Source organism: Desmodus rotundus, chromosome 11 (assembly GCF_022682495.2).
Source record: "Desmodus rotundus isolate HL8 chromosome 11, HLdesRot8A.1, whole genome shotgun sequence".
NCBI lineage: Eukaryota > Metazoa > Chordata > Mammalia > Chiroptera > Phyllostomidae > Desmodus > Desmodus rotundus.
In genome coordinates, this window is record NC_071397.1 from 62,802,078 (window position 1) to 62,819,203 (window position 17,126).

The 17,126-nt window shown below is 45.3% G+C and overlaps 1 protein-coding gene across 1 annotated transcript; it reads right to left on the bottom strand.

Annotated features, from left to right (window-relative positions):
- Positions 1-8,917: 8,917 nt before the first annotated feature.
- Positions 8,918-11,252, bottom strand: LOC112297228 (uncharacterized). The gene is given in 11 exon segments (XM_071219664.1): positions 8,918-9,640; positions 9,643-9,799; positions 9,802-9,962; positions 9,965-10,063; positions 10,066-10,233; positions 10,236-10,294; positions 10,296-10,597; positions 10,599-10,786; positions 10,789-10,931; positions 10,933-11,137; positions 11,140-11,252. Coding segments are annotated over 11 exon segments (2,205 nt in total). The 5' UTR covers positions 11,246-11,252; the 3' UTR covers positions 8,918-9,023.
- Between the last annotated feature and the right edge of the window lie 5,874 nt (positions 11,253-17,126).

The window sequence follows — 17,126 nt, forward strand, 5'->3', positions numbered from 1 at the left end:
TCCTGGATTCTGAAAACACCTCTGAGGCATTGTTAGAGAGGTTTATTCACATTAACTCCAACGATGGGAAATTCCTGGGTTTTATGACAATAAAGCAGTTTAGGTTAAGAACAAGCAAAGCACTGCCCCGTCCATAGGACCACTTAGGGAGCTCCCCTCCCTCCCACTCAGCTCATCTGATCATTATGACACAGGCCAGAAATAATCTCCCGGCTACAGATCACTTTGAAGTCAAAGGCATTCCTGGTTGAAATTTTCCCAAAGTCAAGGGCTTAAAAACCCTTTTAAGGTCAGAAAAGATCACCAGGAAACTGACAGGATAAAGTGAAGCACAGCATGCCCAAGGGCAGAAATCTCAAGGCGCTGTCATTTCAGCTTAGCTTGTGAATATATTAAAAATCCTGAGGTCAAAAGCCATTTTACTTTCTCACCACATCACTGCTCTAGCCCTGGGGAAAGCATAAGAACCACATTATTTTCGGATCATAACCAGGGGCTCTCAAGCTTAAGTGTGCGTGAGAACCACCTGGGGAGTTATGTAAATGTAGGTTCAGAAGCCCCACCTCCAGAGATTAAGTCAGAGGTGAGTCCCCAAGATCTTTATCTGAATAAATTCCAACTCGTAGAAGCCTTGGCATAGAGGTGCCCCAGCCATGGTGATGGCTGTGGGGCGAGGAATGTAGGAAGCAGTTATTACAGGGTGTTTGTGTATCCATCCATGGCTGCAAATGTTCTCTCTCGATCCTCTACATATAGTTCCTAACAGAGTTTTAGACATGAACAAGGGGTGCTCATATTCAAAAGTTCAGGAGCCCCCTTGACACCCATTCTCTTCTCCCTCCTGACTCCTGATGGAAAGGGGAAGGGACTACAAAGAGAGAGACTCCTTTCTCCCTCCCCCTCTTCCCTCCTTCCTTCCTCCCTTCCCCTATTTGCTCTCAGAACTTCCCAGAGCTCTTGAGTGAAGTAGAAAGGAGCGGGGGTCATCCACAGGTATTTTGTGCAGCCAGAGCTATTCCATGCTTACTCTAAGTAAGGCCATAGTGGTACACAGAGATCTGATCAGATCACGGTGGGGAGTAAGAAGGAGCCACAGGAGGAGGTTGCCCAAGTAAATGACAGTCTAGGACGGGATTGGCTGAGAAGCTGAATGCCTCCAGAGTGCATGGAATTATGGGTGAGAAGATCTGAAATACAAGGAGGGCCGAGAGTGGCTCTCCGCTCTCTTCCTTGAGGACGCCTGGATGGTCCTGCTGCAGCTGCCTGCGGATGTTATATTGGATGGTGGAAGGAACTAGGATTGGGCTGGCCTGGCAGGGGGTGGCAGGGTTATTCTTTGGATGTTTTAGAGGGAACAGGCTCTGAGGCAGAAGCCTATCATTCTTCCAAAATTGTGTAGCTTTTGTATTTTATGTTGTTTTAGTTTGTAAACTAATCCTATAGAAACAAGACCATTAAAAACTAACAAAGGAGTGATAGGGGAACTCAGGAGTGAAACAGTTTAGCCTCAATTGATGAGCTTAAGTGATTAAAGCTATAACTAACGAGTGAAAGGTTTTAGCCTTAATTGATAGGCCTAAGTGACTAATGCAGGAGGAGAGCTGTTATTCCAAAACTGTGTAGCTTTTGAATACAGTCCTTTCCTTTATCACCAAACCTCTGCCTCTGGAATTTTGCCTAGAGGGTGATGGTGGGCAGTGGGACCCCACTTGCTGTTTGGCAACAGCAGCACCCTGAAATCTGCAACATCCTGTGTCGCCACTGTTCAAGGCCGAGCAGGTCCATGAAATTCGTTCGGATGGAAAAATATTCACAGAGCTATTGGGATGTCTGGCATGCCTTTATTCACGGGTAGGCGAGCCCCGCAAACTACAAGCTGTGTGTCAATCTGCATGTCTCATGTCGTGGCCCTTGCCCCCCAGCATGGCACCTATCATGGCACGTGTCCCCTTGAGTGTGTCTCCCATCATCATCGCCCCAGAAGGGAGTCCCTACCTGTTTAAGTACTAGAGGACAACAAAGCCGGAAAACTGCCAGAACATTACATGACATAACATAATTCCGCGCATGCGAGCCCACTTCATGTTATGGAAACAGTTTATCGGACCCAGTCTCAAGGCTAAGAGAACACTAGGTATCAAGCCCCTCCAAGGCTATGGGAACACTGCTCCCCTTAGTTACCCAGACACCTGGGTGAGGAAGCCAGACTGCCTCCACTGACCCTGCACATCCTCTCTGGGAGACAATAACCCTTCCACTCACTGTGGGCCCCCTGAGAGTTTAGGAGACGTCGACTCAGGAAAGCAGACTAAGGAAACTAAGGCGGAAGGTCAGGTGAGTCTCAGCTTGGCTTCTCTGCGTGCGCACACTAGCAGTGTAGCCTTCCCTGGCCTCTCTGTGCCTCAGTTTCCTCATGTATAAAATAGAGACAGTAATAACAACTTTCTCACAGGGCTCTTGTGGCCAGTGAAAGACTTAATGAATTCAAAGAACTCAGTGTGGTTCTTGGTGTCGTTCTTCTGGCCCATAGCAGTAAGTGCTGTCACGAGTAAAGTGTGATTGCTTCTGTGCACATGAGAAAAGACATTCGTTTTAGTTTTGCCCTGGTTTCTATTCCTCTTACCTTCAGGCTGAATCATCCATTTGGGGCTTGGGCTTAGTGGGTCTTCACTCAACTGACATTAAGCGGGGAAATGAAAACCATGTCTCCACTTTGGTGTTGCTACCAAGCCCACAGTCTGTCCTTTAGAATCATTGCATGCCAGGGCCTATCTTACCACGGTTTCCACTGCTCTTTCTGGGGGAGCACACTGATCCCACTTAGCCACCGGGTCTTTTCCTTGTCCCTTTGATTGACAGTATTCTAAACCATGCCTTTTCTTCCCTGTAGTTCTGATTTCTGTGGTTTGGGTGCCATGTAGCCACACCAATTTCTTCCCTGTTACCTTTGTCAGCCTGTAGGCTCTGCTCACTTTTACACTTTGTCTTTAAAGCAGGCTCTGCACACTGTGCTGGCTCCGCCACCTGTGGCTCCTTTGAACCCAGCCCTTAGAATAATAGCCACAGCCTGATCACTAGACTGTGAATTGCACCCTCCATGTTAGTCACAAACGCAGACACAGAGCACTCATCCCTAGCACCTTCAGGAATGTTCATTGTGCAGGAGAATTTCCAGAGAGCAGACTCCTCCCAGAGGGGATAGAGGCCAGGAGCTCTCCCTCCTCACCCCCTTCCTCCATGGCTTAGGGGGTTGCTCAGAGAGGGAGACGAATGCTGTCTTGAAGGAATGTTGCTGTTGCTAGGAGAGAAGCAGGAGAAATAGCTCCGTGTCACAAAGGGTGGCCGGGAGGAAAGCGGCTCTAGGCCAGACGACAGCAGAGTGGGGCCGAGTTTTGGCGTCTGGCTAATATTGTGTGGCTGTCATTAGGTGCTTCGACTGAAAAGAATGAGATCACTGGGATAGGCTTTTAATAGCTGCGGTCCTTATTTTAATGTCTTTGTGGGGTTTTAATTCAGCCTTTAGTGTGGGGAAATTGTATGTAAAAATCAAGAAACGAATCCCCATTATTGACAGAACTTCCGCCGATCAGGTATCACAGCACTTACCGGCCTCTGCAGCAGTTGTTTACCAGCCTAAGTCCCACAGCAGATACAGGTTTAGGGACATGGATGGTGAAGCATTTATTTTTGGCTCCCATGTGGTAACCAGTTTCTGGCAGGGAGAGCAGCTCGGGGAAAATGTGCGCAACTGAGGATTTCAAGAACCCTGCAAGACTGGACTTGGCATATAGAGACCCAACCTTCAGGCACCCTACATTCCAGCCAGCCTCTCCACTGGCTATGCCCCAAACACCACTGCACTCTCCTGCCTCTGGACCTTTGCTAGTGCTATTCCTCCCTCCTCAAAGGAGCAATATCACCCTGCCCTGGAGGTGAGAAGATCCTGGGCAGGTTTGAAAAGAGCAAGCTGAGCAGTTTGGATTTTATTTAATGGCTAATGGGGAGTCATTGATGGTTTTTTTGAGCAGGAAACACTGGTATGGGTTCAAGGTTGAGCCTGATCAAGACCTTTACAGACCTGGAGAATGCAGATTATGTCACTCCCTAACCCCTACCTTACATACTTCAAAGTAAAAACAGTACCAAACAGTAAGACACAAAACATCAGCTCTATTGACATTGAAAAAGCTTGATTCTACAGCTTCTGAATGTAAAATTCTGATGGCAAAGAGGATTCTTTTCCCGGCCTTTCTCTCCTCCTCACCACTCAAGATGGACATAGCTATCTTTCTTTACTGTCGAACATTCTCCCAGAGATGGACACAATTTTATGAGGTTTGAACACAGAGATCCAATGAAATAAAGTGGTCATCGCCCCTCTATGTATTTTCTTCACCCAAAATTAGATAAGGGTGTGACATCATTGTTTCAGGATAAACCCTCTCTCTCACTTTGCTGCAGCCTCACAGGAGGCACTGAGAATAGCCTCACAGCGCTGCTTCGGGGCATCTGAAGTGTCTTGAACCCTTTAAAAGCTCCTTAATGAAATTTTAAGGGAGTCTTCCTTTTGTATAGCATATTAGATTAGAGGCCTCCTGAGTTTGGAAGACAATAATGAAAATAGTTTGCAAGGCACACAATAGTGTTCAGCATTCAATTGCAGCATGGGGAAAATGGCGAGCATGGCACACTACATAGGACGAAATTCTTCATTCTGTCTGTCAATTTCACAAAGGGTCCTTTAACCCTAACCTTAAAAAAAACAATTAAGTTAAATAATTGTCTCATGGATAAGAAATAAAAATCAAAACTAAATTCACAATCTGTCCTAATCAGATCTCTTTGAAACGGAGAAACCCTCTCTGACACCAAGGTCTTCACCTTGTTGACCACGGTGCTTCAATAAAACGCGACTCTTTCTCTGCAGCCTGTTTCAAATCCCATGTGAGGCAAAGGGGACAATTTCCATTATTTTTCAGGCTTTAACGTCTCAGGATAATTTGGCTGTTCATCTATTATTTATCTGCCATTGTTAGGAATTAAGTCTTTGTTACTGAAATGGGTAAAGCTTAGCTGGCTGGGCAGGTCAATAGAATTATTTCTCTGCTCAGACAATAGAGGAGAGGAATATAATGATTAGCAATGTCTTTTTAAAAAGTATTCTTTTCATTAGTATTTCATGATCCAGAAAAGGTTTTTTGAGTTTCTGAAAAAAGACAGTTCCTAAGGTTCAACAGCTTTGTGTATCAGAGAAATTTCCTGCAACCCTGAAACCTAAGTACTTACCCACCCCCCACAAAAAAGCATATTCTATGCACAGTCTACTCTCAGATCCGTGGGAAAGCCTTCATAATTAACGCTCTTTGACTCAGTATAGGGCAATGCTAAGCCCTACATTACTGCATGGAAGGCTGTAAGACCAGAGGAGAAGGAAAAGCTCCGATTGAAGACATTGCTCCGGCACTAGGAGCAACAGCTCTGCTCTGAGAAGACCGGCTGCCCACTTTGGCCCCGTGTGGTTTTTTTGGAAACTACTTGTCACGAAATTTTATGATCTGTTAAAAAAAAAGTGTAAGAACATTCCTTCTGACCTACCTTACAAGGGCGTTGGAAAGACTAAAATTAGACAGTTGTGAAAATGTTTCACATTCTCCTAGGAAAGCCTGCAGAAATGCTTTGTGGATAAACATGTGCGTTGAGACTGGAACGGTGAGAATGCTCCCGTCGCATAGCCTTCTCCCGTTAAAAGCCCAGGATTCTGCCGACCAAGCAGTCAGTTCCCTTGCCTCTGAATAGCTCTTTAAAATCATTTGACTTGAAGCCCCAAAGTATTTCATACATGAGTGACAAAAGGAAAAGAGAACTGCTCCGCCTATCCAAACCCTTCCCGGATTAGTCAGAAGAGAAACTGCAGCAGCCCAGCCTTGTCTAGGAGAGGAAGTATTCCCATCACCCCCTCCCTTCCTACCCTCAAAACACATTTTCCTTTGTCTCCTTACAAATGTAAGAACTAGCAAATGCACTGCCTACTGTTTACAATCAGTGCATATCACAATGTTCTGTTCTTTCACTTAAGCCTTAATGGGTAAAGCATGGCCCACCCTCAGCCAAACTGTACTTAATACCTCTGTGGTCTGCCCATCAAACCTCAGCAACAAGCACTTCCACCTCCAACGGGGACACAACATATGTGTGTTTCCCAAACACTCCCACCTTTTACTCCACCTCCCTGCCCATCTCCAATGCTACATTATGAAATTCAACTGTCAGCTAAGACCTGCCACACAGTCACCTGAAGTCGTAAGTCACTAGTATCTGCTGAAGCAGATACACCTTCCTAAATACTTTGACTTCATATGCATGTCCTTTTTGGACTCCGATACACCCTTCTCTTCCCACAACTTACCCACCAGTGAACAAAGCAGAAGGGAAATTTCATTACTGGTTTTTAATAAAACCTGTATATACATCAAACTAAAAAGCTTCTGCAAGTCTAAAGAAAACACCAACAAAACGGAAAGGGAACCAACCATATAGGAAAACATATTTGCCAATGATACCTTGGACAAGGGTTTGATCTCCAAAATATATAAAGAACTCACACAACTCAACACCAGGAAGAGAAGCTATCCAATTAAAAAATGGGCAAAGGACTTGAACAGACACTTCTCCAAGGAGGACACACAGAGGGCCCAGAGACACATGAAAAAGTGTGCAACATCACTAGCCATTACAGAGATGCAAATTAAAACCACAATGAGATATCACCTCACACCTGTCAGAATGGCCATCGTTAATAAATCAACAAACAAGTGCTGGTGAGTATGTGGAGAAAAGGGAACCCTAGTGCATTGTTGGTGGGAATGCAGATGGTGCAGCCACTGTGGAAAACAGTATGGAATCTCCTCAGAACACTAAAAATGGAACTGCCTTTTGACCCAGCAATTCCACTGCTGGGATTATACCCTAAGAACCCTGAAACACCAATCCAAAAGAACCTATGCACCCCAATGTTCATAGAAGTATTATTTACAATAGCCAAGTGCTGCCAATAGCCTAAGTACCCTCAGTAAATGAGTGGATCAAAAAACTATGGTACATTTACACAATGGAATCTACACAGCAGAGAGAAAGAAGGAACTCCTATCCTTCACGACAGCATGGATGGAACTGGAGAGCATTATACTAAGTGAGATAAGCCAGGTGGTGAAAGACAAATACCATACAATCTGACCTATAAGAGGAACCTAATCAACAAAACAAACAAATGAGCAAAACAGAACCAGAGACTTGGAAATAAAAAACAATCTGACAGTGACCAGAGGGGAACAGGGAGGGGGACAACAGGGGAAAGAAGGGGAAGGGAGAAGCAATGGGACACTAATAGAGGACTCATGAGCATAGAAAATGGGGGGGATTGACTGTGGGAGTGGGGAGGACGGGGTTGGGGTGAGCAAGGGGGAAAAAGGTGGGACAACTATAACTGAACAATGATAAATTTAAAAAATATACATATATAAAATTTTAAAAATCTGTATATAATAAGAGATGGCCCAACAGAGGTATGATGCACATAGGAACAGTTTGGAGGAGGAAAAATAAGAGGCCTTGAGTTAAAGAAAGGAAATCCTAAGAGGGATTTCAGATGAAATTTGAAGGCAGTAAACCCAGGGAACAGAGTGCATCCCCTGATGCCACTCAACTTGGGTGCTGCCTATTCTACTCACAGGCTCCCCTAACCCTGATTACAAGGCTGCATGGTACCAGGCGCTGAGAACTGGGTGGTGGAGATGATGGTGAGCACTTCTCCGGCACCTGGTATGGTTGGTATGTAGCATTCAGTTGCAGATAACAGATGCTACATTTAAGTTAATGTAAGCTGAAAGGTACTTACTTCCAAGTATTACGTGGCTGCCTAAATCATGGAAAAGTAGAGGAAGAGGTAGGTGCTGACTGAGCAAGTGTTGGGAAAGCAGCTGCCACTCCTCTCAAATGCAACAGATGTGGAGCCCCAAGGTGTTGCCACCACGGACTCCAGCGGTGTGGATGTTTCTGGCCCTGCCTTTTTCCACACTTTACTCCTTCCAAGTCCACGCTTCATGCAAATGCATCAGTCCAAAGGAGCCTAAGCCACATGTGGAACCCTAGCTGTAAGAGAGTCCAGGAAATATAGTTTTTACTTTTCAATATTCTGCAGCACAGGCAGAAAGGCACATTGTAAAGAGACATGTGTTGAGCAATTCACAGAACCTACTGTTGTATTCCTAATGAGGGAAGTTCCAATAAAACTGAAGACCAATCGGGAAGTAAAATACATTTATTGTAACTATTCTATGAAACATTTTTTTGTGTTTTCCAATTTTCCTAGTCTCTGTTTTAAAAAAAGCTAAATGCAATTTACTTTTTCTCAATGACCCAAAATTATAACAATAAACATTAATTACTGTGCAGCAAATAGCAGCATAAGCACAGTCTATATACACATATATATCATATGTGTATATCTGTACATACAATGCATTCATAACAAAATAAGGGGGAATGCAGTCCTTGCTTCTATAACTGGTCACAAGGTCAAAACTGGTATTAATAACTACCTTCTTGCACTACCTATGCTGTGTCCCCTTTACCTTCAGCAACCACCGCAGCTGGTCATGGTTCTTACCTGGTGGGGTGACATAAACCTCCATTCTGGAAGGGTCTGGGCCATTAGTAGTTTTGTAGTTTGGGTTATTGTAGTTTTCCATTGACCTTAATCAGAAGGATGGTAATACTAGGAGACACCCTAAGGGACCTCTTGTATTCCAGATATACTCTTCATTACCTCCTTGTGGAGCAGTAGTCCAATGTCCCCTTGGTAGCCAGAATCAATCATCCCAGCCAGCACACTAATTCCCTTCGTTGCCTGTTGATTCAGAGGCATGAGGAGCCCAAAGTGGCTGGTGATGGTCTTTACTTCCAGTTCAAAGGAACCATTATTGCGTCTCTTCACAGAAGCATTCCTCCTTCTGGAACTAAGACCTCTAGGCCAGCAAAGCATATGGTTGTGGTAACAGCGTGCAAAAGTTTGCTGGTAGGTCACTAGGCGCAATAGTGAGTGGTGCCACTCCCATTTTTTCCCCTTGCTTCCTGGACCCGTGAGTTCTGGCTGGCAGAGCGATAGCACCATGCATTGGATACTGGCCCAGAGCACAGACAGCCTTCTGGAGAACCTTGCCCTGGCTCTGCAAGGTACCTAGCTGGCACTATAACTGAGTTTTCAAAAGGCTATTCCACCATTCTATCACACCAGCTCCTTCAGGATGGTGAACAACGTGGTGAGAACAGCGAGTTCCCTGCGCACGGGCCCCTTGTCATACTTCTTTGGCTGTAAAGTGAGTTCCTTGATCAGGAGCAATGCTGCATGGAATACCATGATGGTGGATAAAGCATTCTGTAAGCCCAGAGATGGTATTTTGGGCAGAAGTACCGGGTGCAGAGCAGGCAAATCCATACCTGGAGTGAGTGTCTATTCCAAGAAAAACAAAAAGTGCCCCTTTCATGATAGAAGTGGTCCAAGGTAAGCAGCCTGTCACCAGGGCTGGCTGGTCACCACAGGCAGTGGTGCCACATCAGGGACTCGGGGTTGGTCTCTGCTGCTGCAAACCAGGCTTTCCACAGTGGCCACAGTCAGGCTGGCCTTGGTGAGTGGAAGCCCATGTTGCTGAGCCCATGCAGAACCTCCATCCCTGCCACTAAAGCCACTTTGTTCATGAGCCCATTGGGCGATGACCGGGGTGGCTGAGGAAAGAGACTGATTGTATCCACAGATTGGGTCATCTTGCCAACTCAATTATTAAAATCCTCCTCCGCTGAGTTCATCCTTGGGTAAGCATTCCCATGGCACACAAGTGTCTTCACACCGGGTGCCCATTCAGAGAGTTCTACCCACATGCCTCTTCCCCAGAGGTCCTTGCCACCAGTTTCCAATCACGTTCCTTGCAAGTTCCTGGCCATCCAGGCAAACCACTAGCCACCGCCCATGAATCAGTATGTAGTCACACATCTGGGCATTTCTCCTTCCGAGTAGGTGCATTGCTTCAAGTTCTGCCCACTGGCATGATTTCCCGTCACCACTGTCCTTCAGGTAAGTCCCAGGAAGGGGCTATGGTGCCGTGCCTGTCCACCTTCAGCTGGTGTCTGCATTTTGTGCGTAACCATCTGTAAAGCAGGGCTAGGTCTTCTCGTCTGCTAATCACAGGGAATGCCCCAGGAGGCCACAGGTATGGGCTGGGAGCAAGAAGACAGTGTAGCATTCAGGCCGTTCTTCATGTAACTTACTTGTACCTTCAGGACCTGCTTGGACCCAATCACTCATGTTCCACTTCCGTTAGATGATGGAATGCTGCTGTGTGCGCTCAACATCACTGCTCGGTGGGTCGGATAACACCCAGGTCATGCTGAGCAGCTCAGGCCACATGGTGACTTGGTGGCCCATGGTCAAGTCGTCATTCTCTGCTAAGGCCCAGTAGCAAACCAACAGCTGCCTCTCAAAAGGAAAGTAGTTATCTGCAGATGACAGCAGGGCTTTGCTCCAAAATCCTAAGGGCCTGTGCCTAGGGCCCTGATTCACCAACAGGAGCCTGCCAAAGGCTCCAAAGAGCCTTCCTGTCTGCCACGGCCACTTCAAGTACCAATGGATCTGCTGGGTCATACGGCCCGAGTGGCAGAGCAGCCTGCACAGCAGCCTGGACCTGTTGTAGAACCTTCTCTTGTTCTAGAACCCACTCAAAACTAGCAGCATTCAGGTCACTCAGCAAATGGGCTGGAGTAACACACCCAAATGAAGAATGTACTGCTTCCAAAACCCAAGGAGGTCCACTGGACATTGTGCCTTTTCGTTGTAAGAGGGCCAGATGCAACACACCCTTCACCTAGAAGGAATATCTTGATATTCCACACTACTGGACCCCTAGAAGTTTCACTAAGATAGAAGTCCCTGAATTTTTGTCAGATTTATCCCACCCTCTGATGTATAAATGTCTTACTAATCAGTCTCGAGTACTTCCTGCTTCTTGATCACTAGGTCCAATCATCATAGTGTCATCAATGTAGTGGACGAGCGCGATACCTTGTGGAAGAGAAAGGTGATCAAACCCCTGCAAACTAAATTACAACACAGGGGTAGGGAGCTGATATACCCCTGAGGTAAGACAATAGAAATAAGGCCAGGGGGGTAGTTTAAAGGCCCGAGAGCCAATGGCATAGATTCCAGTTCCACTTCTTTTTTTTTTTTTTTTATTGTTATTCAATTACAGTTGTATGCCTTTTCTCCCCATCCCTCCACCCCACCCCAGGTGAACCCACCTCCCTTCCCCCCCAGTTCCACTTCTCATGAGGTCTGACTAGACAGTCCATCATTCCATATTCCTCAGAGTCCTCACTTTTAAAAAAAGTTTTTGTAAAAATTAATTTTAAAAATTTTAATAAAAATTATTATACCAAGGAAAGAAATGCAATGGGGGCCCTGGCCAGGTAGCTCAGTTGGTTAGAGCACTGTCCTCATATGCCAAGGTTGTGGGTTCAGTCCCCAGTCAGGGCACATAAAAGGAGCAACCCATAAATGCATAAATAAATGGAACAAGAAATCTCTCTCTCTCTCTCTCTCTCTCTCTCTCTCTCTCTCTCTCTCTCTCTCCCCCTCCCCCTTTTGCTCTCCCCCTTCCTTCTTTCTCTGTAAAATCAATAAGTAATTTTGAAAAAGAAAGGCAGTGGGAAACGAAGAGTTTCAGATTCCCCCCAAAAGTTATTTTTCCTGTAGTAATTTCAATAATAAGGATACTTTTTATAGCTATAAGTAAAATCTAAATACCATGGAACAAATTCAGCATTTAGTGACTTCTGGCTTTTAATTTACATCTTGTCTTTTTTCTTTTTCTATCACCAGCTGGAGTCATTTTATATATCATTGTCTCCTTTATCATTGTTTACCCATTGTTAGGGCAAACAAAGTCATAACTACCCAAGCAAAGCTCTTGTGTTGCTCAGGCAACAGTTTTTCTTTTACTGGAGCTGGCTGCTGAATATATTGTGAGTTCCTGGCCAAGATCGCATTGTAACCAATGGTGTCCTTAGCAATGCAGATTATGTTCTTTAATTAATAGAATGGACTTACGGCCAATTCGTATGGCAAAAACTTATGCTGTAAGAGCAACACCTGTATTTAGTTTCCTGTCCCTGGATTCCATTGTGACATACTTTATTGTGATTTTCATTTCCCTTGAGCACATTTAAGTAGATTCTCTCCTTTCAACCAAAAACCCTGGTCGACCTGAACAACAAGGGGACCCTGCCTCGGCCAGGTGGGTCATTTCCTTGCAGCATCATCCCGTACACCACAAGGCTGCGTGTCTGATCCACAGTCAAGGCACATACTTAGGTTGTTGGTTTGATCCCCAGTTGGGACATACTGGGGGCAATCAATCAATGTTTCTCTCTCCCTCTCTCTCTGTCTCCCCCATCCTCTCTCTCTAAAATCAATAAACACATCCTCAGGTGAGGATTTAAAAAAGAAAAGCAGATCCTTGTGATGGGGAAACATTTCAACTGTTCACTAGACAAGGGGTCTGCAAACTGCTTCTGTGAAGGGCCTGATAGTGAATATTTTGAGCTTTTCGGGCCACACTGTCTCACAGCTCCTCAACTCTGCCGTGGTAATCTGAGAGAAGTGAGATAACATGTAGACAAAAGTTCTAATAAAACTTTATTTACAAAAAAGGCAGAGGGCCGAATTTGGCCTGAGGGCTGTAATTTGCTTTGCATTAAATTATAAGTTCCATGTGGGCAAGGACATGCCTGATTTAACACTTAATGCCCAGAGGCTGGCACCCCTGAAATACCAAGCCTGGTATTAAAAAAAAATTGTTGAATGACTGAATGAGTAAATTATCAATGCCACATCAAGCTGGGAACAGATTGTCCCAGGCTTAAATTTGAAAAAAACCAGTAAGTCTTACTCAATATGCTCTCTTTTTGGCTTGCTGGTTGGTTTTCCCTAAAACTGCAAAAATCTATCTACTGATAAAATCTCACAGTTTGAATATACCAGGAAGAACACATTCGTGGCCTGGATTCTCAGGCAGTTGAGTTATCTAAAGAACTAGAAGGAATAAGGACAAAAAATTTTCTTAGGAGCAAAGCTAGTATGTCCATACCCCCATCCACGTCCGCACACCTCACTGACAACACTCCGCTGGGACCGTGCAGGAGTGTAAGGCTGCCCTCTGGTAAGGGAGCTGCTTGAAGCTGTGTCTCATCCCTGCCTTTATGGTCTCTGCAGCTTCCAGGCATGTTGTGCCTGGGATTTGGCTCCCACTAGGAGAGGAACAAGATAAAAGATAAAAACATCAGACTTGTGTCAGGCAACCTTCTGGTGAGAAAGATTACTGGTGAGCTTGATGCCTTGTCTCAGGGCAGCCCGTCCCTCACTGCCCCTTGCATCCTGCTGTTCACCCAGGCCACCCACAGCACCTTCAATGTGTCTGGTTCCCCATGGCTCGCCTCACCATTGCACTTGCTCAAACATGGGTTAACTTCCTACAACAAAATCCTATTTGACTGTCTGGACCGGAGGTCTTCAGCCCCGACAGTGCATGGGAGTCACCTGCAGAGCAAAACAAAAAAAAAACTTGATACTTAAACCCACCCCCAGACCAAAAGAATTAGAATCTCTTGGATGGGGATAGCAAGCATCAATATTTTTAAAAAGCTCCCCTCACCCTCACCATGGTAATTCTAATGTAGATCCAGGATTGAGACACACTGATCCTGATTTTTTGCAACAGAATTACCTGGGGAGCTTTTTAAAAATATGGATTTTAAACCTAATAAATCAGAGCTTCAGGGGGTGGTCAGACCAGGATTCTCTGCTTCGCTCTGCCTCCTCTTTCTTGCCTGACTTCCTCTGTATAAACCTGAACAACCGGGACCATCAGCCCAAGTCTTCATGTGTCCAGAGCCTGCTATTACTAGGAAATAAATAGAATCCCTTAGTGCAAACTCTTAAGACTCTGACTGACTTAACCCAATTTATAATTCGATACTTTTAGCAGAGCCTGCTAAAACCTTGAACTCTGCCTTGTCAACAAGCCAAAAGACTACATTCCCAGTTTCCCTTGAATCTCAGTGTAGTCCTGAGACTAAATCTTATGCAATGAGGTATAAGCAAATGTGCTATATGTGTCTTCTGGGAAGTTTCCTTGGGGGTGGATGTGATGATGTGATGGCTGGAGCTCCCACTGCCATCTTGGACCCATGCACACAAGAGCCACATCTCTGAGAGGGCAGAACGTGAGCAGGAACAGCCCGGGTCACTGGTGAAGACCTGCCACCAGCCCTGAACTGCCTACATCTTTTGTGTGAGAGAAGGGTACATGCCTGTTTTTAAAAACCTCACCCAAGGATATGTTTATTGATCTGAGAGAGAGAGAGAAACATCAACCCCAACTGGGGATCTAACCCACAACCCAGTTATGTGCCTTGATTGGGGATCCAACCTGAAACTTTTTGGTGTACGGGATGATGCTCCAACCAACTCAGCCACCCAGCCAGGACCATGCCCATTTTTTAAAGCAACTATTTGGGGGGTGTTTCTGTTACTTGAAAGTGAACTAAAACCTTACCGATAGTTTCCTATCATTCAATAAGATGTGACCGAGAGGCAGGGCAAGGAGACACTGACCAGGTAATAAATCTCCAGGCCAGAGCATATTTCCCAGGAAAGGGGGCCTGCAGAGTAGACAAACCATAGGGCATGTCCACCACAATTCCTGAGTTCCATTGCCAGACAAGTTGGGTCTGTACAGAAGACCCAAGTCTAAATACTAGGGTCTAAATACTAGAATGCATGAAAATCTTTGGCATGGGCTGCTGCCATGGAACATGCACCAGGGTAAAATTACAATTCGAGGGAAATGGGTTCTGGGTGGGGAATTGTGGGGACCCGTGGCTGCAGGCCAGGGCGGCAGGTGCCCTGAGCAGATGGAAGTCAGTTGTTCTGCTAATAACTGAAGAAACATTGGTTACATTTTTTCAGGGATCTGGTTAACTCATTTCCTTTGGCTGCTTAGGGCTGTGATTTATAGGCCACAAGGCCACTTGGGATAATAAAGCCCCCAGGCCTCACAGCAAACTGCAGAGATTTTTCAAGAAGAAAGAGACCACTCAAACATCTCAATCGGCTTTTCCTGAGTGAATGATACCCAGGGAAAACAGGTTTCTGATGTGTCTCCATCACTCACAGCCCCAAGAAGAAAGATGAGAGGAGTCAAGAAACATCGCTATGCTATGATAAAAAAAATGAAGTGTTACATTCACTTCAAATATCTGGCATGTTTTGAGAGTCCTGGAACAGGTTTCCCAGAACTGCAGCTCCCAGCTGACACAGATCCCACCATCGTTTTTTCCCCTGTTTCTCTAAAAGCTCTCAATGGGTTAAGAAAAATTGGTTCAATTATCAATTGGTTTGAATGATTCTATTCAATCAAAGGAAGACTATAATATATATAATTTTATTTTTATTAAAAAATAAACAATTATATTTCATTGATTATGCTATTACAGTTGTTCCAATTTCCCCCCTTTGCCCCCTCCACCCAGTATCCACACTCCCTCAGGCAATCCCCCCACTATTGTTCACATCCATGGGTCATGCGTATAAGTTCTTTGGCTACTCCATTTCCTATACTGTACTTTATATCCCCATGGCTAGTCTGTACCTACCTAATTGTACTTCTTAATCTCCTCACCTCTTCACCCATCCCCCCACAAAACATTCGCTGTATCCATGATTTCTGTCTCTGCTCTTCTTTGCTTTGTTTGTTTTTTAGATTCAATTGTTGATAGATATGCATTTATTGCCATTTTATTGTTCCTAGTTTTGACCTTCTTTTTCTTAAATAAGTCCCGTTAACATTTCATATAACAATGTTTTTTTTAAAGATTTTATTTATTTTTAGACAGAAGGGAAGGGAGGGAGAAAGAGAGGGAGAGAAACATCAGTGTGTGGTTGCTCTTGCACACTCCCAACTGAGGACCAGTCCCACAACCCAGGCATGTGCCCTGACTGGGAATCAAACCAGCAACCCTTTGGTTTGCAGGCCCATGCTCAATCCACTGAGCTACACCAGCTAGGGCTCATATGATAATGGTTTGATGATGATAAACTCCTTTAGCTTTTTCTTGTCTGGGAAGCTCTTTATCTGCCTTTCAATTGTAAATGATAGCTTTGCTGGGCATCAGCTAGCCAACCATGTCCTACTGGGCTATGGTCTTTCTATTCAACTTCTTCTCTCCCTAAGCGAATAAATCCTGAAAGTATATACATAACCTCTCTCTTCTGAAGGAGCACTGTGCCCACAACACCGGTGCCCTCAGAGCTGCCGCGTCGCTCCGGGTCACAGGAGCCGCAGGTCTGAGCTCAGGCACAAACACGAGACACTGTGTCAAACACAGGGGCTTAAGAATGAAATCAGTTGTTCCGCATGTTCAGAAGAAAAGAATGTAATGGTCTGTGATAGAAAACAGGGGGAGGGAACCACCTCAAAGTACACCATTCTCAGGCTTTAGCACAGACCACCAAAGACCTCCACTTAGACAGGAAATCTTTGTTGGGAGCGGGAAGTGGGACAAGGAAATAGGCCAACTGAGTGAGAACGGCAATGGTTATTTTTTCAGAACTTGCTAAAGCAAAGGTGCAGCCACCTTCACTCCAAGGCAGGCAGAGGAGTTGGGAGCTTTAGAGTGAAAAGCAGGGGACTTCAGGTGTGCCCTGATGGAGGCTGTCGTCCTGGGGAAGGTGCAGGCGGGCTAACTAGAATCACGGCGTCCTGTGTGACTGGTTAGGAGAGCATATTGAGCTTTCTCTGGCTGGTCCTGCATTACAAAGGGACAAAAATTAGGGGACCTGTCAGTTACTAATCAAGTCCCTCGCCATTTGGAGCCAATTGTTTCAGAAAAGATTGCTTAGCTTTCTGGGTTGGCACTTGAAATAGCAGTCTGGCTTCCTCCAAATCTGACCCAGAGCAGGCGACTCCCAGGGCTGGCTATTACAGATAACGGTTGGGTTTACTGGACAGGCTGTTGCATCT